General features: G+C 43.6%; 2 protein-coding genes across 6 annotated transcripts in view; both read left to right on the top strand.

The window, feature by feature from the left end:
• Positions 1-18,849, top strand: part of LOC131253596 (B3 domain-containing protein Os07g0679700) — a 49,470-nt gene extending 30,621 nt beyond the window's left edge. For all 4 annotated transcript variants that reach the window (XM_058254654.1, XM_058254653.1, XM_058254652.1 and 1 more), the window contains 5 exons: positions 495-905; positions 2,902-2,951; positions 4,402-4,515; positions 13,799-13,866; positions 17,991-18,849. In XM_058254654.1, coding sequence (XP_058110637.1) covers positions 495-905; positions 2,902-2,951; positions 4,402-4,515; positions 13,799-13,866; positions 17,991-18,772 — 1,425 coding nt within the window. In that variant the 3' untranslated portion in view covers positions 18,773-18,849. The remainder of the gene's footprint in view (positions 1-494; positions 906-2,901; positions 2,952-4,401; positions 4,516-13,798; positions 13,867-17,990) is intronic.
• A 1,852-nt stretch (positions 18,850-20,701) lies between these two features.
• Positions 20,702-24,582, top strand: LOC131253595 (pentatricopeptide repeat-containing protein At2g37310). 2 transcript variants are annotated; one of them, XM_058254651.1, is made up of 2 exons: positions 20,702-21,817; positions 22,076-24,582. In XM_058254651.1, the coding sequence occupies exons 1-2, from the start codon at positions 21,397-21,399 to the stop codon at positions 23,347-23,349; spliced, it is 1,695 nt and encodes a 564-aa protein (XP_058110634.1). In that variant the 5' UTR covers positions 20,702-21,396; the 3' UTR covers positions 23,350-24,582. The 2 variants fall into 2 exon arrangements, with proteins under 2 accessions (XP_058110634.1, XP_058110633.1); XM_058254650.1 differs by having other exon boundaries at positions 20,702-24,582.
• The last annotated feature ends 2,747 nt before the right edge of the window (positions 24,583-27,329 follow it).

The raw sequence follows: 27,329 nt of genomic DNA, 5'->3' as shown, positions 1-27,329 counted from the left end.
AATCCTAACCATCTCATATGGTTCTACAATATTCATCAGATGACTAGGATCATTTGGTAGGTGGGATGTTGGGACACGGCCCATCCACCCCCCTGATCAATGGCACAAATTTCCTAGGGTGGGTCACATCAACACCTTTTGCGGGTTGGACAAACACTGCCTATTTTGATTGAGCATGGCATACTACCTATTTTTGTAGCCACAAGGAAATCATATAGAGATTTTTTTTTCTTTCTTTGTTTTAACTTACAGACATGTTAATGTGCCATCGATGATTGATGTTAAGTTTCGAAAAGAAAAAAGGGAAAAAAGAAAAAAAAAAGAGTTGAATGTTAACCAAGTGCAATTTTCTTGTATGTATTTGTATTTTTATTTTTTTGCATGCACCATTCATGTATTTTGAAGACATGCATATAGTGTAGAGGATCAGCAGAAAAGCATAATTTCTCATTCCAACTCTTATTGAATATTTTTATATTTGGCACCTGAAACAGGATACACAAGCTTCTGCCATTGCTAATGGTGTGCTTTCGAAGGAAAATTTCTACTCAGGTGTTATTGAGAACCTACCCATCCTAAGCAATTACTCTGGCCTTCTTCAGTCACTAAAGGGAAGTGCGGATCCCCACTTAAGTGCTTTCTCTGAGCATCTAAATTCATCAGAGGCGGATATTGGCTGGCTTAAAGCCGAGAAACATGGAGGCAGGGTTAGTGACGGCTTTCTAGTTCCGGAGAGAAAAAGAACCCGTAACATTGGTTCAAAAAGCAAGAGGCTGCATATGGATGCTGAAGATGCATTGGAGCTGAAACTCACATGGGAAGAGGCACAGGACTTGCTTCGGCCGCCTCCAAGTGTCAAACCTAGTATTGTTGTGATTGAAGACCATGAATTTGAAGAATATGAAGTGAGTAATATTCATAGAAGTTCATGCACTTTCTATTCATTTCAAGTGTTCTGATGCCTTTCAAGTTTTAAAACACACTGAAACTGAGTCAATTCAGTGTCTCTGGAGAGGAAATCCTTTGCACTCTTGAAACACGCAATTCGTTTCGGATCAATCAACTCGATTTAGGATCCTTCGACATGGGTGTTTTGGACAAAGCCTTAGCTTGTTTATTTATTTCTGGTAATCGACTGTTGATATGATGCATCCCAGAGTGGATGGCCCATGCACCAAAAGTTCTTTGTAGTTGGTTGATTTCGGACGGCCGCTGTATTTTCTTTCTTAACTGCATATTTTCTTGACATACATTGAAGGTTGGGATTTTCTGATCTGTTTTACTTTTGGTTCATGTGCCGTCCATCGTGGGCCTGATCACATCAACAGTTTGGATCAGTGGACCATGGGACCCACTTGTTCAAAATAAAAAAGTGAGCATCTATAGAAACTCTAGGGACAAGCATTGTATGCTATCATTTTTTAAGGGTTTGCAGGTCTATTAGAAAGTGGATACCTTTATGTTGGTGCCTTCGCGTACAGGTGCTTGTTCTTGGAAACATAAATCATAAACCATGGGGGACAAAAGGCCGATGGAGTTTTTCATCATGACATAATATTTCTAACTGTGAATGATGATATATGTATATTGAGCTTTTGCTAGGCGCACATGCGTGTGCAGTAAAGCTCATGTAAATGCCACACACTTGTCCTAGCACATAGGTCCAACATCCAATACATCCATCAGAAAGCCACTACTATATTGATGCCCTAGCCCACAAATAAGGTGGGCCACAATTCACAAAACAAATGTACAGCTCTGAAAAACTTGGCTCAAGTTTCCTAACTCATCCACCTGTTTCCAATATTAGGGCCCACATGCTGCATGGACCTGATTTATTTTTGGGAAAACATGTAGAAAGTCGTACCAACCCGATGGATGGATTGTATCTCGCACCTATGTGCCATGTTGGCATGTGTGCGGCATGTGCGCGAGCTTTATTGCGCATGCGTGTGCACTCAGTGGAAATGACCAATTTATAGTCTCGTTCCGAACCATTCATATTCTGAGTCTAGGCTCCAAATTGCAGTTATGTTCTTTTAGAAGTCCAATCTTTGGAATGGATTTTAATGTCAGATTTGAAAAGGTCATAACTGCAAATTGAGGGCTATTTCCTCATCATGAAACATCATCATCATCGTCATCATCGTCATCATCTTCATCTAGGCCTCATACCAACTATTGGGGTCGGCTACATTAATCCTATACTGCCATTCCACTCTATCAAGGGCCAGACCTTTAGTTAGACCATAGGTAATCAAGTCTTTTCTTACTACCTCTGTCCATGTCCTTTTGGGCCTTCCCCTTGCCCTTTGGAGACTTCAAGTTGTACCCACTCACCCCGAACTGGCGCAGTTATTGGTCTCTGTTGCACATGACCAAACCATCTAATTCATCTTATTACCTATTGGTACTACTCCTAAGTTCCCTCGAATGCATTCGTTTTTAATTCTATCCTTCCTCGTCTTGCTGCTCATCTATGTCAACATCCTCATTTCAGCTACACTTATCCTGTGAACACATTGCTCCTTTACCACAGAATAACATGTTCATCATGAACAATTTATTTATTTATTTTTCAATTTTAATATACCACCTCCTCTTGGTTAAACTAGATTTTTGCATTTCAATTCACTTTTCCATCCAACCACAGCCTGGCAATTTGAAACTTCATATTTTTATCTGATATATATATATATATATATATATATATATTTTTATCTGATATATATATATATATATATATATATATAGAAGTCAATACGCTTTAAATATATGGACTGCCTTTTTACTGAGAGCAAATTATTAAGGCTGACACCACCATGTCATTCCACATCAAGCATAATACCATCCATATGCATTTCTAATGGATCCATGTCATTGCTCATTGCTACCATACAGGAGCCTCCAGTATTTGGAAAGAGAACTATTTTCACTGCACGTCCATCTGGGTAAGGATTGTGCTATTTGTTCTTCCTTTATTAGTATCTAGGAAAATGCAAATTCATGATATACACATTCACATTTCAGATTCAATATGGAAATTGGTTTTTTTTATACTCGGGGCTTGACTTGGCTAGTTAGATTATGAACATACTGACATTATGATAAATCAGCTGGTTTGACAATTGCCTTAGCTGATATTATAAAAAAAATAATCTGAGTTTTCTTACTCAGATCTGGGCCAAACTGAGTCGACTCCAGGGAGTTCTAAGTTGATCATTGATTTTTTGAACATGCATAAGCACACACCACACAGAAATATTTGCAGTAAGAGAAATGCAATGGCTACTTGTGAGAAAAGGTTGGCATTCAAATCATATTCTCCCACACGTGTGTGATCTGGGTTGATCATCTGGTGTTTTGCACTGTGCATAAAATCAGGTCAATCCAGTCATCAGGCCACCCATACGTATGTGAAATAAATGGACATTTGAAAAAATTGGGTCAGTGCACCAAAAGACTCTGACTGGTCCGAATTTTGGATCAGGACAAATAACAAGATGGGCCCACCTGATGAGAAACAGCCATGGCTGAGTTACCATAGCATTCCTCTTTAGGGCTGGCAATGGATACAGGATCTGTGGGTACCCAAGGTACCTGACACAACTTAAATGGGTCTAAAAATCGGGTCGGGTTCGAGTCCACCATCTTGGACCTGTTTAAATTTCAGGTCGGTCAGGTCTGGGTTGGTCCACTTAATTTTAGTAGTAATATTGGAAATATTAATGTTTGTTTATTAATAATTGTAGCAATTTAATGATGCTTGCTAACCTTATACATGTAGTGAGCCTGTCTATATACCATGATGAGTCAATGTGGCACAAAATCCAACTATTCATTGGGTGGGTCAACCTCATAGGTGATCTTATCTGGTCCAGGCTCAACCCAAACAATGCAAAGGCAAGGTCCAAAGACCTGATGGTACTTGAACCTGATTGGATTTGGGTCTGAGACCTTCAATATGGCACCTGGATCCAAACCTGGCAGGCCCTTAACCCAAGCCTGTTGGGCCAGTCCAGGTATGGATACACCAAGACCTGACGCGAACCTGACCTGTTGACAACCCTACTGCTATTGGAAAACAGTTAGATCTTCATCAGTTGTGTGCACGTGCACATGTGTGCGTATTCAATTGTAAGTTGTAAACATGCAAGTAATGGCCTCAAGAAATTACTCCAGTTCTTCAGATTGTCTCTTTACGTGCATCCAAATATGCTGAATCATCGTCATTTTTGATAGATGAGCTTTTGTAATCTACCAATAGTGACCTTCCATCACATACTCTTGCATATCTAACAGCTGATTGGTAGAGTTCTTCTTGAAAAATTGCACTTCTTGGCCTTGTGAGAAAGTTTGTATGCTCATCTAATTTGGGATAAACTGGGTTTGTTTTTTCAGGGGTCAGGATCAATGGGCTCAATGTGATAATTGCTACAAGTGGCGCAGATTGCCTGTCGATGTTCTTCTCCCCCCAAAGTGGACATGCGCCGACAATTCATGGGACCCAAGAAGGTTAGTACTAGAGTTTTTCCTTCATGTCAGTGTGACTCCAAAGCTGTCACATATTGATTCATGATTGATGATACACACCACATATCATTCATTACGGCGTGATTTCTGATTGAGTTTGGCATAGAGAGAATGTATTATATGGCCAGGTCTGAAAACAATATGTATTGAGCGATACAATCTGCATTGGACTATATTTTAAACCCTAATCAAGAGATTTTGTTAGACAAACATCTTCTCTTGAGGGCGTGGAATTTGGTAACGGTAACGCTAATGATTCAGGACCAATGCATGGGGCTAAATATTGAGGTGAGATCATTTAGCAAATTAAATTAATTAATCAAAATTACAAAACATGCCAAAATCATCAAACATCTCAAGATTCCAATAAGAAACTACGCATAGTCTAGGCCAAAATTAACAAACAACACCCTGCATGATCATTAAATACTTGAAACTATGATCTAATTGATGTGAGAACATTCAAATAGCATAGGAACAAGTCTATTTTAAAAAGGAAGACCTAATACTACCTAGGGCTTGCTCAATTGGGATCTAGTTAAACCTAGGGTTTAGGGACTTTGGGGAAAGGGCAAAATTTGGGTTTAATTGGCTTAATTGGCTAAGGGGTTTTATGGCTTTAGGTATTAATTGAAGGGAATTTGGGTTTTGGGTGGTAGGATGTTAGGGATTTTAGGTTAATTAGGAAAATTAGGAATTTAGGGTTTGAGGGATTTGGCGAAAATAGGAAATTAGGGAATCTAGGGTTAGGATTAGGGTTTAAGGTAAGGGGTAAAGGGGTTTTGGTGTGATAGCAAAAGGGAGGCAAAGGGGGAATAGGGGAACTGTACGGACTAGTCCAGGGCTTCACACGTGTGGTCATATGGTCGATACCTTGGAGGAATCGCACTTCCGTGATTGAAGAAGGGCTTGGATATAGAAGATGAACTATGGTCAATAGCAGGAACCTTCGCACTTCCTTGATTGAAGAAGGGCTTTGCACCAATCTTTTTTCCAAATCGCTTGGAATAGGTCTTCACATCGCATGAAGAGAGAAAACAATAGAGTTTCTTTATTTATTTATTTTTATTAAAGAAAATAATCGCCCCTTATATAGTCTCAGCAACTTTAAAAATTACAAAAACATCCCTATCCGTCATCGTGTATCGACGATGACGGATAGGGTTCTGCTTACCTTGGATCTCAGCTAGACAAAGGATCTCAGCTAGACAAAGGATCTCAGCCTCAGACTTTTCCCACACTCCATTAGGGTTCTGCTTACCTTGGGAGAAGAGATCTTTTCTTCACTGATGACCTCGACGACGACGACGACGTGATCGACGATGACGGATACAATGTCGACAACGCATACGATGTAACTCCTTGATCCGAGTTCGTTTCTTTATTCCGTAATGTCTGTAGTGGAAGATAAAGGGAAGGGGATAATCGGGGAGTAGATAGAAAATAATGGACAGGGCGACTGGATGTCAGCTCCCTCAAGGAATAGGAACCGTAAACCGTTATGGGATGGCCGCCGCAAATATGCTTCATTCCCGACCCTCTTTGTCAAGGGATATCCTCATGGCTGGTTCCCTCTAAATCTTGAAAGGATTTTCGGCCGAGCGGGAGCAGTTATGGATGTCGTTATGCCTAGGGATAAAGACATTGGGGTGTATCGTGGTTTCGCTTTGGTTCGTATGGGTAGTAAAGCGGAGCTGGCAAAGGTGGTGTCTATGCTACACGGGGTTAGCTATGGCGGTAAGAAGTTGCTAGTTCAAAGAGTGCGCTATGGTCCTGAATCCTTGACTGCTTCATACTTTCAGAAGAGAGCTTCTCTTAATGCATCCGAAGGCACGATGTAACTGCCCGTAGTTCCGACCAAGGCCTCCCGGCCGGTATCTCAATCTAAGGGTCGCTCCTTCAAAGACGCCCTTCTCCAAGACCCTAACGAGACATCGGTGTCCTCTCAGCGGCCGGAAGATCTAACGAGGGTTCAGCTCAACTCCGATGGGGTCGATAGGATTGAAGATCAATCGGACTCCCCTCTGGTTGTAGACCATGGGACTTTCGAGAAAAACCGGGCCGAGTTGGCAAAATCAGTGGTCATCGTCACTGAAGAAGGAGCATCCATTTCGGGAGTCAGGGATTGGATTCGTCACTGCACGGGACTCCAGTTTGGATTATCCGACTTCAAACCTCTGGGTCACGATGTCTTATGGTTAAGGGTCTGTCCAGGTGGTAACCCGGACACCTTAACAATGGCGGATCGCCTCTGTTCTGAAGGGCCCATCAACAGAGTCATTCCGTGGGAGGAATTTTCCTTGTTTGGTAAAGAAAACATTTGGATCCTGATTTGGGACATTCCTTTGGAATGCTGGTATGATGAGTTTCTCATCAAAGCTGCATCCCGTGTAGGCTTTCTTCTTGAGCTCGATCCAAAGACTAAGCTTGGGATGGAACTCGGCGTCATTCGTGCTCGGGTAAGAAGAAAGAAAGGCTTCCCCTTCCTGTCGCATATCCGTGTTAAGATCGATGATCGTATTATTCTACTCCCAACCTAGAAGGAATCCTCTCAATCGGCGCAGTCTCGATGGGGAGACGTGTGGAGAGCTAAGGAGTTGGTGAGCCAGCCATTGTTGAACATCCAGGAAGCTCGGTGGGAAGAAGGACCTCATCCCGCATACTCCAACGGACCACTGTATCGAAGGAGTGTTAGACCCTCTACAGCGCCTGTATACGGTGACAGCGTTCGGCCTTTTCAGTCGACGCGTGGCAGCCTCTCCTTAGCTCCCGGGCCTTGTCTTGCAGAGGAGATTGTCGGTACAACTGTCACAGGATCCGCGACTGCCGAAAGGTCGACGCGTGTTCAGGATCTTTTACTTCTTTGTCGAGACGAAGACCCGCTCGACCGCCACTTGGCTAGGGTGCAGACACACGGCCTCTCCTGACTCCATCGGCCGCCTTCCATTAATGATGATGGCAGCAGTGGTGCGGGATCGCGACGCGTGTCATCGGTGAGACTTTTCGATGGTTGTAATAACGCCAGGTTGGACGTCCGATCATCAACTCCGAAGCTGACATCCCTCATTGACGTAGGGTCGATTAAAGCGGGCCCCTTCTCATCTCGGTATACCCTCTCTCCATCCAAATGGGGCCCACTAAAGTTATCTGATCCAGTTCCGCTCAATCCCAGCCTTGTTTTCGTCGCACACCCGACTAATCAACCCGACAGACCCGACCGCTTACAACACCCTAACCTTACCTCTCCTGTCTTTCCCATTCCCACTCCTCATAACCCCTCTCTCTCTCTCTCCAGGGCGACGATATCTCTCGTGAAGATATGACAGAAAATCTTACCTCTGACTCTGCCTCATCCATCCCTTCTTCTCCTATCAACTCCGCCTCTGCTTCCAAGGACTGGGCTGATATGGGCCCCCTAACGTTGTTCCAGGAAGAGACCTCTACGGAGGTGATTATCGCCGAACCTCTTCAGATGTGCTCAGATCTTCCTCATTAGCAACAGGGTAATCATTCCATGGCCCCATTGGAGACAAAAACTAGAGAAGAAATCTACAAGGAAATCCACGAAAAGAAATGGATTAGAGATGCAGTGGGGAATGTGGGCCATTCTTTGGGTCTTTCATTTGGGAACAGGGAAGAAGACTACACTGGTCTCTTCCAATACATTGAAAACAGGGGCAGGCCCCTGCCTCCCCCGAAGAACCCAGTCAAACACGTTCCCCATTCCGCTAGCAACAGAGAGCTTCTCCGTCTTCAATCCTCTCCGGCTACTGCATCTACATCCTCGGCTAGGCGTGGTAGAAAGGGTACTCAGGGCAGCTCGGTGCCCCAATGATTGTTCTCTCTTGGAACGTTAGGGGATTGGGCTCCAGACAGAAGCGGAGCCTGATCAAAGGGTCTATCAGGAGAAAACACCCGAATGTTCTTTGCCTCTAGGAAACTAAAGTCCAGTTGTTCTATAAGAATCTCCTGGACACAATTTGGGGAGATCAGGACGCTGATTTCGTCTCTTTGGACGCTACGGGATCCTCTGGTGGTATTCTTATTGCTTGGAAATCTTCTAAGTGGGACCTTCAGCTTTCGCTGTCCGGGGCCTTCTCTAAAGCAGTCATTCTCCAAGATAAGTTTTCTTCTTTCCGTTGTATTGTGATTTTGGTTTATGGTCCTATTGACGATTCCTTGCGGACTAATCTCTGGGAAGAACTGACTGTCATTAGACAGTCCTTCGCAAGGCCATGTTGCTTTGTGGGTGATTTCAATGTGGTTCGCTTTCCGCACGAGCACTCTCGACGTCGTTGTAATTCTACCTCCATGCAGTCATTCAACGACTGGATTCAAGCCTAGGAACTCATTTATCTTCCCCTCTCGGGTGCTAAATTCACGTGGTCTAATAGACGTAGAGTCCAGATTCATTCGAGGCTTGATCGTCTCCTTATTTCTTCAGACTGGTTCGAGGAGTTCCCGTCTTTGTCTCAGACAGCCCTTCCAAGAACGACCTCTGATCATTGGCCTATTCTTCTCTCCATTATCAATGATGATTGGGGTCCTAAGCCATTCAGATTCAATCCCGCCTGGCTCAGCATCGATGGTTTCGACCAGAAAATTGTGGAGTGGTGGTCCTCTTTCCCTTCGACTGGCTTCGCTGGTTACAGTCTCATGTGTAAGCTTCGCATGCTTAAGGAAAAACTAAAAGTATGGAAGAAAGAGGTGCTTCGGAAACGTGAAAGTGAAACTGAGGCTCTATTCGCGGAGCTTCACCTGATCGACTCTGCTTTGGAAGGCAACGTTCCCTCTCGGGAGATGTTATCCAGGCGTATCTAAGTCATTCAATCCCTCTCTACTAGATCCCTGGAAGACGAACTCACTTGGAAAATAAAATCGAGATCCAAATGGATTTCCGAGGGAGACGAGAACATTAAATACTTCCACAACATTGCTAATATGAGAGCTCGGGCTAAAGCAATTCACAGCATCTCCGTGGAAGGGAGACAGATTGATGACAAAGATGCGATCTCGGATGATGCGGTGCTTCATTTTCGATCCCTTTTGTCCTCTGATGGGTGGCCTAGGCCTTGCTTGGATGGTATTCCTTTCCGCTCGCTTCTCAGTTCCGAGGCTGAACGGCTGGAGGCTCCCTTTGCGGTCGATGAAGTCAAAGTGGCCATTGATTCGTTGGGTGGTGAGAAATCTTCGGGTCCGGATGGGGCTTCTTCTTTCTCCGACTTTAGGCCTATAAGCCTCATTGGCAGCCCGTACAAAATTCTGGCTAAAATCCTATCTTTACGACCAGCCTCTGTGATGGATAGGCTGATATCCAAGTATCAAAACGCCTTCATAAAAGGCAGGCAAATCATCGAATGGTGCTTTGATAGTGAATGAAGTTCTTCATACCTACCATAGGGTTAGGATCAAATCTGTTTTTTGTAAACTCGACATAGAGAAGGCTAACGATCATGTCGACTAGCATTTCCTCCATTATATGCTCCTACGGATGGGTTTTGGCCAAAAATGGAGGACGTGGATGAAGGCGTGCATCGAATCGCCTCTTTTTTCGATCCTCTTAAATGGAACGCCGAAAGGTTTCTTCCCCAGCACTAGAGGCCTTCGTCAGGGTGACCCTCTTTCCCCCATTCTTTTCCTGATGATTGTGGAGGCCTTATCTCAGATGCTGCTTATGGGCTAAGAAGCTGATCTTTTCAAAGGTATCTCGATGCCAGGGGTCGACTTGCCGATTACTCATGTTCAATTCGCAGACGACACTCTGATCACCTGTGTAGCAGACGCTGAAGCCATTGATAACTTGCACACAACTTTCAGATGTTTCGAGGCTGTCTCTGGCTTACGTATCAACATGGCAGTCCAAAATATTTGGAATTAATGTTTCAGATTTGGAGCTGACCTCTTTTGCCTTAACTTTAGGTTGCTCTACTGCCTCCTTTCCGACATTCTTCGTGGGGCTTCCCCTTGCCATTGGCTTGTCTCCCCTCCGATTTCGATGTGGGACAAGGTGGTAGAGAAATTCCAAAAGAGTCTGGCCACTTGGAAATGCAGACTTCTGTCTATGGGGGGTAGACTCACTCTTATAAAAGTTGCGTTGTCAAACATCCCTATATACTTTGTCCCTATTTCCCTGCACATTTGCGGTTTTGCGTAAGATCGACAAGCTAAGGAGGGATTTCTTGTGGAGCGGCAAAGAAAACCATAAGAAATTCCACCTTCTCGACTGGAAAGAGGTCTGCTGCCATTTTCGTGATGGAGGTGCTAGCATTAAAAATTTGAGGGTGATGAACAAGGCTCTCCTTGGCAAATGGACGTGGAGACTCGGTTCGGAATCTCAAGCTCTGTGGAATATGATCATTAAAGGGAAGTATGGGTCGTCCCTGGAAGGATGGTGGACGAGGGACTCTTCCGCTTACAAGGCGTCTCGCATCTGGAAAGGTATCATGCGCTGCAAGGATCCGGTGATTGAGAATGTTGTGTACCAATTGGGAAATGGGTTGTCTATTTGGTTTTGGGAGGACTGATGGCTCGGGGATACAAAGTTAAAGGAAAGCTTCCCTGCCATTTACTGTCTTGCAGTTAATAAATCCGGCACTTTCTTCACCATTTCGGAGTCGGGCGTGGTTTGGGACATCAGCTGCCGAAGACATCTTCACGACTGGGAGTTCCCTCTCCTAGCCGATCTTTACCTCTGCTTATCCACGGCTACTCCTTCCCATTCCGAGCCTGATAGAATCCTATGGTCCAAAGATAAATCCTCCTCCTTCACGGTGAAGTCTCTATACACTACCCTTCCCCCCCCCCTCCCCTCCTCACATCCTCGATCTCCTCGTTTATCTGGAACTACCCTGTCCCCCCCAAAAATCATTTGTTTTGTCTGGCTTGCCTCTAGGAACTGGATCCTCATCGTAGATAACCTTATGAAAAGGGTATGCAGCTCACCAATATTTGTCTTTGTTGCATGGGTTGTGATGAATTTGTTGACCACCTGCTTGTGCATTCTCCGCTCGTCTCTCAGATTTGCCCGGATTTCTTCTCTCGTTTCGGCATTGTCGGCTGCATGCCTGATACTGCCTCCTCTTTTCTCGCTTATTGGCACGGTTTCAAGCTGGGTAAAATCACTTCCAAGGTTTGGAGAATGGCTATTATGGCTATCTGGTGGGCAGTTTGGAAGGAGCGGAACGATAGGTGTTTTAACAACATGCAAGCTTCGGCCGAAACTGTGGTATGGAGAGCGAAGCATCTTCTTATCAAATGGGCCTCTAATGTTACTTGTCTGAAAGATTTCAATTTTCTGCTGTTAGGCTTGTAGTTTTTTCTGTTCCTGTGTTTTCGCTCTGCTATCTCAGCAGGCCTTTGTATCTTTTTCTTTTTCTATATATTCTAGTTGCTTAAAAAAAAAAAGTCCTCTTACTAAATTACCCCCTATTCTAAGAGAAAAACACAATACATCTCTCATAAATGGTCCAAAACATAAATCAAACTATAAAATAAATCCTAAGATAATCCTATGCCATCAAATGGCCTATGTATCATCCATCGGGTCCCACAAGTGGTCACGATCACGATCCAACGGTCAGCATGATATGTTGATGAAAATCAACCGCTCGATGCTCCCTAGGAGATGCTCATGAAGATCTAGGCCCAGCGGGCCCCATGTACGGGTCATCAAACCATAAGGACACTGGTGCTCTCCTCCTTGTATATACTCGAACGGATGGTGTGCGGATGTTCTCATCAGGTAAGGGCTGGCATAACAGCCAGTCGTATGAATGTTGCAATGTGGGATGTAACGGCTGTTATGATGCTGTAATGGTCGAATTCTTTTAAAGGGAAAAAAAATGTATAGGCCCTGTATCACTTTGTATCGCTCCATTACGGCCTTATATCAGTTTGTTACGAGCCTTTAGAGGCCATTATGGCTGTTATAGGCCTGTTACGGCTATTTTCTTTTTCGGATCAGGCATCACAACCCCGTATTGCGTAATAGGTCTCACTGTCAGGTTGCAGCCGTTATGTAACTGTTTTTGAATACCTTGCTTGAGGGTAATGATGGAATGGTATTTTTACGTTCTTTTGCTCTTTATTCATAATTATTTTTTGGTCAATAAAAGAAATGATGGAATAACGATTTGGTATTACCATGCAAAGAAGAGTAATTAGTAAGATTCAGGAGAGTGGAAGTTCTGATCGTCATTAATAATGGGGGGTGCTCTGGTGGCAGCTACTACCATAAGCTATGGTGGCACTGGACGATTTTTTTTAGGGCGCACTGTGATTTATTCAAGACATCCAACCCGTCCATGAGACTCGTGACCTAAGTGACCCCTGGTACCAAAAAATCAGCCGCAATCCAGAAGTCAGGTGGGCCACACAAGCAGGAACAAGTTGGGAGTGGACAGCTACCATTGATTTGAATAGGTAGTCTACTGTGTGGTCCATGTGCCCAGGCCATTTTGACCCTTTTATCTGGCCTGGATGAGTTGTCAGGCCAAAACTGTGTTCCCTCCCATCTTCTTCCCTGTTCTGTTGCCCACCTGAGTGTTCAATCGGGCTGATTTTTAAATACCTGAGAAGAGCTCACACATGTGATGGATATCCTCCGTGCAGCATGTGGGCTGCACATCTGCCTGGTAGCACTGTGAGCTTACATGGAAGGGGTCCCCCTGGAGTGCAGCTCCAAAGAATATGCACAAATAGAAATACATGGATGCATGCGTACACACACATACACACATGCTATTTTGGGTTGGTTGCTGTGGAGTTTGGTTTTTTGGGTTTTATCGTTTGGATGCTGTTCGTGATTTTATTGGATTTTTATTTTTTTGGTTGATTTGCTCACTTTGTTTAACCTTGAGATGAATTTATTTCGCATAGTTCACATGCATGCAACACCCAAGCCGCTCATCATTGAGGCCATCCGTAGATGACCTGGTCCAAAAATCAATCCGGTGCACCCATCAGGTGATCTCCATGTGTACATTGTAAATGTACATGGATAGGGATCTTTTCTTGCACCATCCATTTTCTTTCTACGTGTGGGGCTCACCTGATGAGTGGGTTGGTCTGATGTTTGGAACAGATTATCATAAATGTTTGAGCCTTGTGTCAGATGAGGATATTGATGCTGCACACGTTCCACACGTTGGCTCATCCACTGTGTGTAGATTTTGTAGAAAGCCTTGAATGAGATTAGAAAACCCCTCGTCATGCCTTACATGTTACTTTATTCATATCTTCTGTCATGGTTACATTGTGGATGCAGATCTTCATGTTCCGTGCCAGATGAATTGAGTCCAAAAGAATCGGAAAATCTCCTCAGGCTGAATAAAGGTTTGCAATCTCTCAGTACTCTCTGATCCTTTGCGGATTCAAATTTGCACTATTAGTTGTGAAGTTGTCACATAGAGCCCACATGCACCCCTTCACACACACCTCTACCAATTGCCACACTTGCCGATTATATGAATCGGTGTGTGTCCCACCACCATGTAGACAACCTGACCCAAAAATTGGTCCTGTCCGATCATCAGGTGAGCCACATGTACTAAAAAAATAGGCATTTACAAGTAGATTGCTGATGGGCCACATTCAACATATTTAAGGGGAGATTGCCAATGGGCTACTTTCAACATTAGAGCCATTGGATGCAAGCAAAGTTGTGTTCATCACAAGCTGTCCGGCACAAGCTGTCTGGAGCAGACAACTCGTTGGTGAAGTCCATTTATGCACAAGAACTGAGGAAAATAAGGACAATATCCTTATAACCTTAAAAATCGATCGTTAGCAAGGACAACATATCTTTACTAAAAATGTGAAATATAGACGAAGAAAGCTTATCCCTAATTTGGTACAAATGGGAACACTGTGTTCCGTGCTCATGCATTGCATATGTCCAATGTGCCGTATTTGTCATCGTCCATGTTCAAGCACATCGCACATGCCACCACCAAATTTCAAGTGCCTTTCATGGGTTGCATGCATCAATATGCGCATGCACAAGATCTACATCTGCCACCATATTAAGCTCCCCATATGTGCCATATTCCATTTTTACTCCTTGTTCCTGGTGTTTGATGATTGGAGAATAGAACTAATCCAAGACAGCATGACCTAGTAGCCTATTCAAGACATAGTGGCCCAGACGGCCTGGGCTACATACAACCTTGCTTGCATCTGAATGACCCTTTCATGTGTGGCTCACTTGATGAGCTGACCCGCCTGAGTTTTTGGAACATTTTATTTATACTACGGCCGCTATGTTCCACACATGTGCCAAGTTAACACGAGTGTCCATATGTGGAGGTCTGTGTTGGTTTATTAAACAAAGCAATTGCAGCTGAAACTGTAGTTGTCAGTGCAGTTGTTTTTTGTTTCTACCTGACATCTGATCATGTGGAGATCATTTTGTGTGAGTCACACCTCATGCTCCTCTAGCATGCATCGCCCCATGGGGACATATGCAGAGGTAGTCAGGTAATTCAAACAGACTGCCCCTAGGAACTGGTATGGACAGGCTATGCACCAAAAATCAATCTGAAGAGATGACCTCGACCATCAAGTGATGAAATTGAACGTGGACCGTTGCATATATTTTGTTTTGACCTCGTTTTGATAGATGCCAGTTGATAATAAGAATTATCTGTCTAAATGAGTTTTGGATCGTCACCATCCACTATAGTGCTCAGTAGCTGGACACTTCTGCTCATTTGACCATCTCCCCATGCAGGTCCAATGGGGTGATGCATGTTGGCAAAGTGTGTGATGCGACTCACCCAAGACAAATTCCAATGCACAAAGGTTGATTTGTTTGGTTTATGTCGTTTTTTGCATGGGGGCATTGTTACAGTCCTACAGCGTGCAAATATGTGGAGAAAACCTCTAATGCATGTCTACCTTTTTTCGCTTGACATTTCAGTGGCTTGCTCTTCATGCCTGTGGCAAACATATGATCCGAACTGATAATCAGGTGGGCCCTACTGCGGATGGGCCGCATTGCAAAATTCACATTGGTAGGATGACCCTAGCCCGTGGATAGGAGGATTTTTTTTTTTTTTTAAGGAGAAAATGGATGTCCAAAGGAACTTTAGTTGACATTTCTTTTTAACCATCAGTTTTCTTTCCCCAAAAGTACAGCAAAATGGTCAGGATTGTCAGATCTGTGTATATGGCCCATCCAAGGTGTAGCTGACATGATGATTCTTTTGGATCCTATACAAAGATTGCCTCTAGTACAGAAAGGAAGTCACTGACAAGTTTAAGCGAAAGAAATGGACAAACACTATTGTGTAGCCCATATGTGCAGCCACGTGCAATGGGCACATCTCCATCCATGACGAGTCCCATGATTTAAATGGTTGTGATCATTGAAACATGACCTTGAATCCAAGAGTGCTTTTAAATTACACATGTATGTTTAATAGGAAATGGTCGCTAGTGTCTTTAAACCGGCCATTCCATTTTTATTTTTATTACTTTATTTTATTTTTAATTTTTTTATTATAAAGGTGGCACATTTGATGATTGGACCTGGCCATTCATCACTGGCCTGGCCCTGGCTCAGTCTGGCATAGATTTTAAGCCCAGGCCCGGTCCTCGTGCCAAGCATTGGAGCCCAAACCCTTGCCATGTAGGGTTGGGCTGCCTGGCCCCTATGTGACAAGGCCATTACATTTTTAATATATTGCCACCTAGTTGGACGTGTGGTACAACTCAGGTGGGTCTGGTTGGGTTGGGTTGGGTGTCGACCTTACGAGGATCCAACCCACAAACTGACCCAACAAGTGCCCACCAGAATTAACCCTGAATTCCTCTATACCAGACCCAACCCAAATATTCGTGATTATTCCCCCAACCTAACCTAACCTAAACTGACCTGAATTTGCTTAACCTGAACCCAACCCAATTTCAAATTGGGTTGGCTTTTTCCAACCTGAATCCAACCTGACATTGACAACCTGACCTGAACTCAAGTTACAGCCCTAGTTGGATGCATCCGAGGGTCTGTAAAACTGTCACTTTTTTTATTTTTTATTTTTTATTTTCATTTATTTCTGATATGACTTCTATGTACACCATATATTTTTTATGTTTTTATATTGTCTACATATGGTTTACATATGAGGAATTATGAGGTCATGCTTATTTGCTGAGGATCATTATCCTGTACAGGTGGGTATCAATTGTCCGGCAGTCTGGTCCTCTGATCTGATGGAGTTCATCATGGATGGGGGATTCTGCAGAGATCTCCCAGATTGGAAGATCCTAAGATTTAGATATCTGGGCCTTTCCCCATAGAAAGTGGATCATTCGCTATTTGGGGCTTCCAAACTAATAGATCTCCAGGGGCCCCACATTCGTGGTTGAGCCTGTCAAATCAACGGTGTTGGTCACAACCCATGGGCTCCACATGTATATTATTCTTGTGTATCATCAATTATAAGCATGACGATACACGAGCCTATAATTCCTTTTGAGAGGTTTGCCCCATCCGCATGCCCATGGAACCTTGCCCATTTATGCGCATGTGCACATGCCAGGAGACATGCGAGATCTGATCTTTCCATCCAGTGGGCCAACTGTTTAGATCTTCTGACATAAACATTGATCTGTTGAACTCAGGTGGGTGCAATGTACAAAACAAACTGATGGCTAAAAACAATCTCCTTTCACATTCATTTGTTTTACAAATTGTGGCCCACCTAAGTGAAATGGCCCGAGTTTTAAGCCACAAGATCTAAACAATGTGGCTGCCTGATATGAAGCTCGGATCTGGCATTCCTAGCGTGTGTGCTTGTGCATGAGTGGGCTGCTCTCAACATGTGTGTGGGCTTAGCAAACCTTTGACTGGATAATATTGTTAGGGAGTATCGTCCTTTTATCGACACATTAATGTATGTGAGCATTGCTTCTCTATGTATTTATTGAAGAGTTTGTTTGGCATATCGTTTATTGAAGAGTTTGTTTGGCATATCGCTGGATGGGGCCCACATGTGCCATGGTCAGATCATAATCCCCCTCTTATTGGAACTACCTTAGATGGGTCAAGGTCCGAAAATCATGCTGGGTAGATTATCATTGATTGGTGGTTTGAAGTGGGTACTGGGCAATTGATATCGGAAATAGTCACCAGTCGTCGTGCAACATGAAAAATCTATAATCAATAACATCTGCTCAGCATCATTTTGGATCATGGGATTGCTTGGGTGAGTCTCTACTAAGAAGCTCCTGGAAAAATCACACGATCTACTGGGACGCGAAGCAGAAGCCCCATTCCAGGTAATCCCCATCAGATGGGTGGTTCTTATCATCTGACCACGGCTCATGCGGACGCCATCCTGTGATGAATGCAAAAATGAACTCGTTTTAACATATGTGATTTGTTCAGAGACTACACACATTGATTCTTTCTTGCTCCCAGCACTGATTCTTTCTCGCACCCATTTACCGTCATGCAGATTTCAAAAGGCGGAGAATGGCTGCAAGTTGCAAACCAACTCCAGAGCTCGAGCCGTCCGGCCTTGACGCATTGGCCACTGCTGCGGTCCTTGGTGATGATGGAAACCCTGCTGTGCCATCGATTGCGACCACCACCAAGCATCCCCGCCACCGCCCTGGCTGCACGTGCATTGTGTGCATCCAGCCACCCAGCGGCAAGGGCCCCAAGCACAAGCCCACGTGCACGTGCAACGTCTGCATGACTGTGAAGCGCCGGTTCAAGACCCTCATGATGCGGAAGAAGAAGCGCCAGTCAGAACGGGAAGCCGAGACCGCCCAAAAGAAGCATGGATGGAGCAAGGACGACCTTGAGGTGGACAGTGCCCTGCGGCGTCTGTTGCCCCATGACCCCACTGAGCGTGACCCCATGCAATCGAATGACTTGGAGCCCGGCAACCAGGCCAAGATTCTGACTGAAGGCAAGGGCCATATAGACCTGAACTGCCACCCTGACCGTGAGGATGACCCGCAGGCTGGCCTGCCCCGTATGAGCATGATGAGTCTACTTCAGGTGGCGAGCCTTCCCTTGGAGACGTACCTGAAGCAGAACGGGCTGACGAGCTTGGTGTGTGAGCAGCAGGCGAGCTCGAGCTCGCATGCTTTGCCACAGGCCACGGCAGGGGAGAGTGAGGGGCGGCCACCAGACGAGGGGTACATTGCTTCGGCGGTCCGTGATCGGGAGAGCACTCGCGATGATGGGTTTTGTGCGGTGGCCGATCAGGCCCGGAACGATCACGTCTGATTTTATTTTCTTTTTCTTTGTTATAATGGGGTGGCTTGTAGGATGTATTTTTGTGTAAATTAGTTAACTCTTTTTTTTTTTTTTTTTTTGGTGTTTGAATGTGTGCGCGTGTGCTCATGCACACTCGTGATGGGTGCGTCGTCGCTCATGTATGTGCATGATGGGTGCATGCGCATGTGGGTCCCACCAAGTGATATCATACCTACCCAAGAAGGTTGTTTACAAATTGTAGTCCATGGGGAATGTATGTGGGGAGTGCTTTTTGTCACTGGAAGAGAGGGTGGTGGGACCAGGTCAATAACTGCCGGGCCGGCGGAATGGGCCAGCGATCATGAAGGTCCAATCTACGGGGAGCTTATTAGGTGTTACCTGGGTAACAGCTTAGTGGGTGTTATCCCTACCGTGGGGCCCACCTTGATGATTTGTTATATATCCACGTGGTCCATCTGTTTCTCCAGCCCATTTTAGGATGGAGTAGCAAACATTACACAGATCCAAATCGCAGGTGGACCACACCACAGGAAACAATGGTGATTAAGTGCCTCACCATTAAAAATTCCGAAGGGCTTAACATAAGGTTTTTGAAATGTTTATTTGCAATCCAAACTGTTGATAATGTCAAGAAGATCTGGATGAAGGGAAAATGGAAAGATAAGATTGATCCAAAACTTTTGTCGTCCACAAAAGGTTTTTAATGGTAATTCATCACTATTTCTATTGGTATGGTCTACTGGAGAATTGGATCTTCTTATGATTTGGTATAGCGTCTTAAAATGAGGTTGAGAAACAGATGGACGGTGTGGATATACAACACTTACATTAAGGTGGGCCCCACACGGTTAGGGCCTGAGTAACAGCTAATCCGCTCCCCAATCTGGGATGTAGCATTGGGACATTTGGACCGTCCAATTGATCAATCTGCAGCGCCCGTTGGGTCTTAGTACACTGTTTCATGAGAAAAATAACACGTGATACATCTGTAAGTCGGCCTTCTCTTTTGTTGGGAGTTTTTTCTGTACTCTGGCAGAGTATGACGCTTGATATGCAGGCACTCAAAGCTTGTACATGTGGCATGCATTGACTCAAAATAAACTGACTAAATTGTGGAATGAGCTGTTGCTAAGGCAGACCTAGAATCAGATTGGATGAATAATTCTAACACCTGATTCGTGGACAGTTGTTCACTGAAATAGTTCCATTGGATATTTTTCATTTTTAACCGTCCAATACATGTCCCTCGGATCATTAGCCAGGTAATCAAATTAGTGTAGCTTTTGGTTAATGATGCATCTGAACGGACCTTGGAGTGCTTGCATGCTTACATGCAATTTCTAAGTAATATTTCCAAGTGCTTGAGTATCATCCATCCCATTCTGCAGAGTATTAAAGTTTCTCTTCATTGATAGCACTTTGTTTCCTAAGCTATGGATGGGATATTGGCCCTGCTTCTATCAGACACCAGCTCGGTGGCTAGTGGTCGATGCTCTGTGGGCCCCACCATGATGTACGTGTTTCATCTATTCTGTTAACCCATTTTTAGAGATCATTTTAGGCTTGGCACAAAAAATGATAGGGATATAAATCTTAGGTGGGCCACACCACAGGACAAAAATAATGAATGGATATTCACAATTAAAATCCTCCTAAGGCCCACTGTACTGTTTATTTGACATCCAATCTGTTGATTTGGTCATAAAGACCCAGATGAAGGGAAAAAATAAATATCAGCTTGATCCAAAACTTTTATGGCCCCCAAAACGTTTTTAATGGTCAAAATTCATTCAACACTGTTTCCTGTAATGTGGTCCACTTGAGATTGAGATATACTTCATTTTTTTTATCATATCATAAAATGATATATAAAAATAGATGGACAGCATGGATGACACACATACATCATGGTGGGCCCCACAGTTCATTGATAGCACTTTGTTTCCTAAGCTATGGATGGGATATTGGCCCTGCTTCTATGTAAACAATCTTGAATGTCCATTTGATAGGCTATTGATCAGGTGCATGATATTGGGTTTAAGGGTGTAGAATTCCATCCTCGGTAGCTAAGTGGGGCCCACCGTGACGTTTGTGAGAAATCTTTGCCAGCTCATGAGGCTGGGCCACACGGCAAGAAGCAATGGGAAAGAAATGCCCACCGTTGAAACCTTCCAAGAGTCCACTTTGATGTTTATATTTCATCCAAACCGTTCATAAGGTAATCTAAACCGTTCAAAAGGTCATTCTTATGATGAACTGAAAACACAAAAAAATATTAGCATGATATAAACTTCTGTGGCCCTATGAATGTTTCAACGGTGCACGTTCAATCTTCACTGTTCCTGTGGTGTGGCTCACTTGAGTTTTGGATCCGTCTCGTCTTTGGTCTCATGTCTTAAAATAAACTGGGAAAACGGATGGACAGGGTGGATTTCTCACGAACATGACGGTGAGTCCCACCTAGCTTTCGATCGCACCAACAAGGAACCTTTTATTTTCGCAACGGCTATAATTTTCTCTCATAATCTTGGATGAGTGTTAAAAAATCATCATTCTCTCTCTCATCATTTTGAATGAGTGTAAGAAAAGCGCTGTAATTTCAAAACGGACCTTTTACATGCGCAAACGGCTATATGAAAGGTGCCATTGCAAGCCTCATCGACTCTAATGGCTTCTTCGACTACCGGGCTTGCGGCCATCTCTTACAGCACTGCGCTAACCACAGCCTCTTATTCCAGGGAAAGCAGATCCATGCCCGGCTCATCCTCCTCTCGGTCATCCCCGACAACTTCCTCGCCTCAAAGCTCGTTTCCGTGTACTCCAAATCCGGCGAAATCCATCACGCCCGCAAGGTGTTCGATGAAATTCCCCACAGAAATATCTTCTCTTTCAACGCCATGCTCATTGCATATTCTTCACATGACCAGCACTCTGAAGCCCTTAGGCTCTTCTCGTCCCTGGCGTCATTCAAACCCGCCCTTAAACCTGACAGTTTCACCATCTCCTCCCTCTTGAAAGCCTTGTCGTCGGTGCCACTTCCGCATCCGATATTGGGTAAGGAGATTCATGCTTCTGTGCTTCGGCATGGCTTTGATTCTGATCTATTTGTCACCAATGCACTGGTTACATTTTATGCGAGGTCTGGTGATTTGGACTTGGCTAGAAAGGTATTTGACGGAATGCCTGATAGGGATATTGTGTCATGGAATGCTATGATTTCTGGGTATTCTCAAAATGGATACTGCGATGCATGCTTGAGATTATATCAAGAAATGGAAGGTTCGACAAGGTTGCAGCCTAATGGGGTTACAGTGGTGTGTGTGTTGTATGCTTGTGCAGAGCTGAAGGATCTTGCTTTTGGGATGGAAGTACATCGTTCTGTTGTCAAGAGCAGGATTGAGATGGATCCTTCGGTTTGTAATTCTGTCATTTGTTTCTATGCTAAATGTGGGAGTTTGGATTATGCCCGTTCATTGTTCGATGAAATGATGGAAAGAGACGTGGTTAGTTATGGTGCGATGATTTGTGGATACATGACCTATGGGTTTGTTGACCAAGCGATGGATCTCTTTCGACAAATGGAGAGCCCAGCTTTGAGCACATGGAATGCTACAATTTCGGGTTTGGCTCAGAACAACCGCCACTCTGATGTTCTGGAACTCATCTCTGAAATGCTTGCCGCTGGTTATAAACCGAATTCCGTTACACTAGCAAGTGTTCTTCCCACCTTTTCATTTTTTTCAAACCTCAGTAGCAGCAAACAAATTCACTGTTATGCCATCAGAAACGATTGTGACCGAAATGTCTATGTTGCGACTGCTCTGATTGATACCTATGCTAAAGCTGGATTTCTTCGTGGGGCCCACCAGGTTTTTGCGATGACCAAGGGTAAAAGTGTCATCGTTTGGACTGCAATAATTTATGCACATGCAACCCATGGCGATGCCAATACTGCGCTCACTTTATTTGGGGATATGCTTGCTGCTGGGACCAGTCCAGACCCTGTTACGTTCACGGCAGTGCTGTCAGCTTGCATGCATGCTGGGCTGGTGGAGAAAGCTAAGGGAATCTTCAATTCTATGTTGCTGGAATATGGAATCCAACCAGCACTTGAGCATTATGCTTGCATTGCCGGAGTCCTCGCCCGTGCTGGAATGCTTAATGAAGCAGTCGAATATGTCTGTCAAATGCCAATTGAACCAAATGCAAAGGTTTGGGGGGCATTGCTGAATGGTGCATCAATTTCTGGGAATGTCGAGCTTGGGAGGTTCATCTCTGACCGGCTATTTGAAATTGAGCCTGAAAACACAGGGAATTATATTGTCATGGCTAATATATATTCGCGAACTAGAAAATGGGAAGAAGCTGAAAAGGTCAGGGAGAAGATGAAGAGGCAGGGATTGAAGAAGGTCCCTGGTTATAGTTGGATTGAGACAGGCAAGGGATTGCAGAGTTTTGTATCTGGGGATACATTGAACCAGAACAGGGAGGAAACTTGTTGGATGTTGGAGAGCTTGTCAGGGGTGATGAGAGAACTGGGTTATGTTTATGTAGATGAATTGGATGAGGAGAGTGTTGTCAGTTGAAAACGGAAATTGGATGTGTGTTCGACAATTCCATGGGCCTTAGAAGACGGTTTTTTTTTTTTCTGTACTTATGTCTTCTTTTGCTCTAACGACGTGATCGGTTCATGAGAAGCCTTGGCTTTGATGCCAATAAGACTCAGTTAACCTACTCGAGGTGATTAATTCATCAGCGCACCCTGTTATGGTTACATAGCCCTTATGAATGGTACCATAACTACATGGATTGACACATCGAAGCTCTAATATGAGTCCCATGACTTCGCTGTCACAGCATTCCTTAAATAATTGTTCATTTGGTGGGTTTTTACAGCATCCAAGCACCATCCAAATCTGCTACTTGTTGGGTGACTGTCACTGCATTCCTTAAATAATTGTTCATTTGGTGGGTTTTTGCAGCATCCATGCACCATTCAAATCTGCTACTTGTTGGGCAATGCATTCTTTTCTATGAACACTCCACCACTGAATGATGAACTATGCTAGTCTTCACCTCCGACCAGAACAAGAGAGATCACATGGTCAAGTCGATACCCTTACCTGCCTTCATTGAATTCATATCTCCTTCGTCTGGCCAAGAAAGGAGAAAGCCTGGTGAAGTGGGCTGCGTGCTCAAATGTGCTGTATGAAGTTTGAATTGATGCTAACAACACACTTGGTGTTGCCATAACAGCCCTCATACTGATTTCAAACACTCTCTTTGTGAGCTTATGATTAAGGTAAGATGTCCTGATGGGCATTTGTTTCATACCAACTATTCAACATGGTTGGATGAGTTGTGAAAGAATTGAAACAAGCAGCGCAGTATTGTTCTTTGGGAGAAGTTGCTACGCCTATTGTCCAATTCGGACATGGTTGGATGAGTTGTGAAAGAATTGAAACAAGCAGCGCAGTATCGTTCTTTGGGAGAAGTTGCTAAGCCTATTGTCCAATTCGGACATTGTTGGGTTTGTAACTTGGTTGATGTGGAGGATGGAAGATCAATTAAGAGACAAAAGGAGCTTTCCATCTAGAAAGAAACTTAACATCATGTAGGACATTTAGCCGCACAACAACAAGTAACTGGAGAGAAGGATCTTGAGAATCCATCAGGCCCAAGGAGTGGTCAAAACTTACTAGAGAAGTACAGATGTACTGCTTGAATGCATCAAGGGGTATGTATAGAAGCGTCTGTTTTTGAACAATATTAAACATTCAAAAGTTTGTATGAAAAAAAAAGCATAACCTTTTGTTAAATCCTTGTTTAAATACATTTTTGAATTAAACAAATTATTTATTCTCTTATTGTGTCCTTTTATTTTTGGTACACTTAAGAACTTGTTGTGATCCATATACAAAATGATGCATTCAGCTAGTAGAAAGTTGTTTGACACATGTGAATAAATCTTTTAGAAAATAAGAAAATTACCTCTATAACATTTAGGGCATGTTTAGTAATCATTCTGTTAATAAAATATTATAGATAGAATGACTTTCTTTCTATCATAGTTGAGAAAATAGCAAGCAAAGATAAGTCCTTCGACATGAATATGAAGGAATATAGTATTTTTTACCGCAAAATTCCTAATGAATTATCATTTTAAATAATGCCTCATGAATATAGGGATTGCAAATTGTCACTGCTAGTAGCAGCTACTGGTCCATTTTGGATCATTATTCTAGGGAATGACAAGAAAATGAGTCAGATCAAAGTCTCAGGTGGACCACACCACAAGATAACTAATGAGAACTGATCACATACAGGTAACAAGGCATATCTTTTCAGCCAACGTTCCACTTGGGTAGGAAATCAGTACCATGAAAATAATAAACCCCACCATGATCTATGAAGATCACCTTTGTGGTAGGACTAGCTGATCTGCTCAATAGGTAGGTCTCACATGCACGCCGAGTCAGACAGTCGGTTGTCCATTCATTCCAACAGCGTGGCCCACCTAATAAATGGACCAGCTTAATTTTTATGCCAGGTGATCTTCATGGTGGGGCCTACTGTTTTCACGTGACGGATGTCATACACAAGTGTCATGTGGATGTGAATGATTGTACACTGCCTGAGGGTGTGGCGCATTGCATGTAGGCTATCAATTTTCAAAACTAACTATGCCACTCGTATCAGGTCCTACACGTTGGGCTGTCAATGGCTCAGGTTAAGGTCGGGTACGATAGTAGTACCTTGGAATTCAGGTCTTGTTTTTAACCTTTTCGGGTCTGGGTCTCATTCCGATTCCTGAACTCTTCCACTGATCCAATCGGTTTCGGGTACCAGTAGGGAGCTGCCCACTGCGGTTTGGATGTTGGTCCCATCCAATGGATGGATCAGATTAATTAGATTGTGCAAACATTCCAATGGATGGATTAGATTAATTAGATTGCACAAACATTCCAATGTATGAATTAGATTAATTAGATTGCACAAACATTCGCCATTTTGACACAGGTGAATGGGTGTGTATGAAGTGTACAAAACTCGAGTTCTGTGGGCCCACCTTGATGTTGTGCAACATCCATTCCGTCCATTAGTTGAAAAACCTCGTTTTAGGAGACGAGATCAATAATCAGGTGAATCCAAAACTCAAGTGGGCCACACCATACAGAACAGTGGCGATGGAGACACCCACTACTGTAACCTTACAGGGGCTTACCCTGGTGTTTAAATGGCATCCAACATGTTCATCATGTGATCCCCACCAGGATGAAGAGAAAACCCAAAAATCATTCTGGTCCAAAACTCAGGTGGGCCACGCCGCATGAATGTAGAGGTTTTTTTACCTGTGATTGGATTAGATGATTCATATACCACACCACATGGGTACCATATCTGACCGGTACCACCAGAGCACACCCCATAAACATATGGTCCACAACCTCCAAACGGATGGTTAGGACAGTTCGATCGGTGCAAATTTTGAGGTAGGAGCCTTAATGGTGGGCCAAACCAAATTGAAGTCCAAAGCTCACATGGATATTATCAGCATGCTCCACCAAAACGAATAGGTTGGCCGTACAAGTATCACACGAAGATTGTGACGAATCTACAACGCTCTTTTCATGATATTTAGAGAACTTTTCTTGTGATAATGGAAAAAGATTGTGTATATAGATGGCTACAACAAAGAGTATTGGGTGGTAATACCAACGCAATACTCAAAACAGAATTATTAAAGCTTAGCAATTCATATAGCAAAGGTAAAATCTATTGAATTTTGGTAGAATGCATCTTCATGCATTGCGTAGGATAAACCGTGATTGTAGCCGTTGGTGGGTGTATTTAAAATTGAAATATCTAACTTTCGAATCAATGTCCCAAAAAAATGGCTGATCCTCCTGCAACGACAGTTTTGATTACCAAGCATGACTACGATTCAATGGCTATAGTCTCGACGTATTATATTGCAATGAGTGGCTATCAAAGAGAGATGATCAAGCTTGTGGGCTGTTCATTAGGCCCCATGCATATGATCCATGGGTCTCATGGAAAAGTCACATTCTCATTGAGCATCCTTATGCACATTGGAAAGGTTTTTGATCTATCCATTTGGTAGGGTTCAAGTGGATTTCTTGTTAGGTTGGCCGTAGAAATCAAGACCAAGTCAAGTATGGATTAGCTCATCCAATCAATGGGGTTTTTGCTTGGTAGACTATGAAATGTGCTATGGACTTATCAACTCTTTAGATTGACAGTGGAATGTCCAAGTGAATGATGCAACTAGGAGAACTACAACTTATGCTGCTCTGAGAGGGCATTAAAGCATTTCTCTTTTAGAAAAAAGAAACTAATGTGTTGATAAAATGTTTTACCCTTGATTCGCAAGTGTGCATGTGGGCATATGCATGACCACTGGATTATTCATTAGGTTGGCCTATTGTTGTGGGTTTATGTGATGTAGGACAATTAACCACTTGCTCTAAAAACTTGAATTGATAAAGCACGGCGAATTAATCCATTTATTTCATACCCAAGGTCCATATCTCATGGGTTAGGA

Source organism: Magnolia sinica, chromosome 8, assembly GCF_029962835.1.
Source record: "Magnolia sinica isolate HGM2019 chromosome 8, MsV1, whole genome shotgun sequence".
Taxonomy (NCBI): Eukaryota; Viridiplantae; Streptophyta; class Magnoliopsida; order Magnoliales; family Magnoliaceae; genus Magnolia; species Magnolia sinica.
Note: the sequence above shows the minus strand (reverse complement) of the source record. Positions and strands in the feature narration are given on the sequence as shown.

Bases quoted from the DNA above. Each gene is read 5' to 3' on its own strand.
- LOC131253595 (XM_058254650.1), top strand. From the start codon at position 21,397: ATGAAAGGTGCCATTGCAAGCCTCATCGACTCTAATGGCTTCTTCGAC.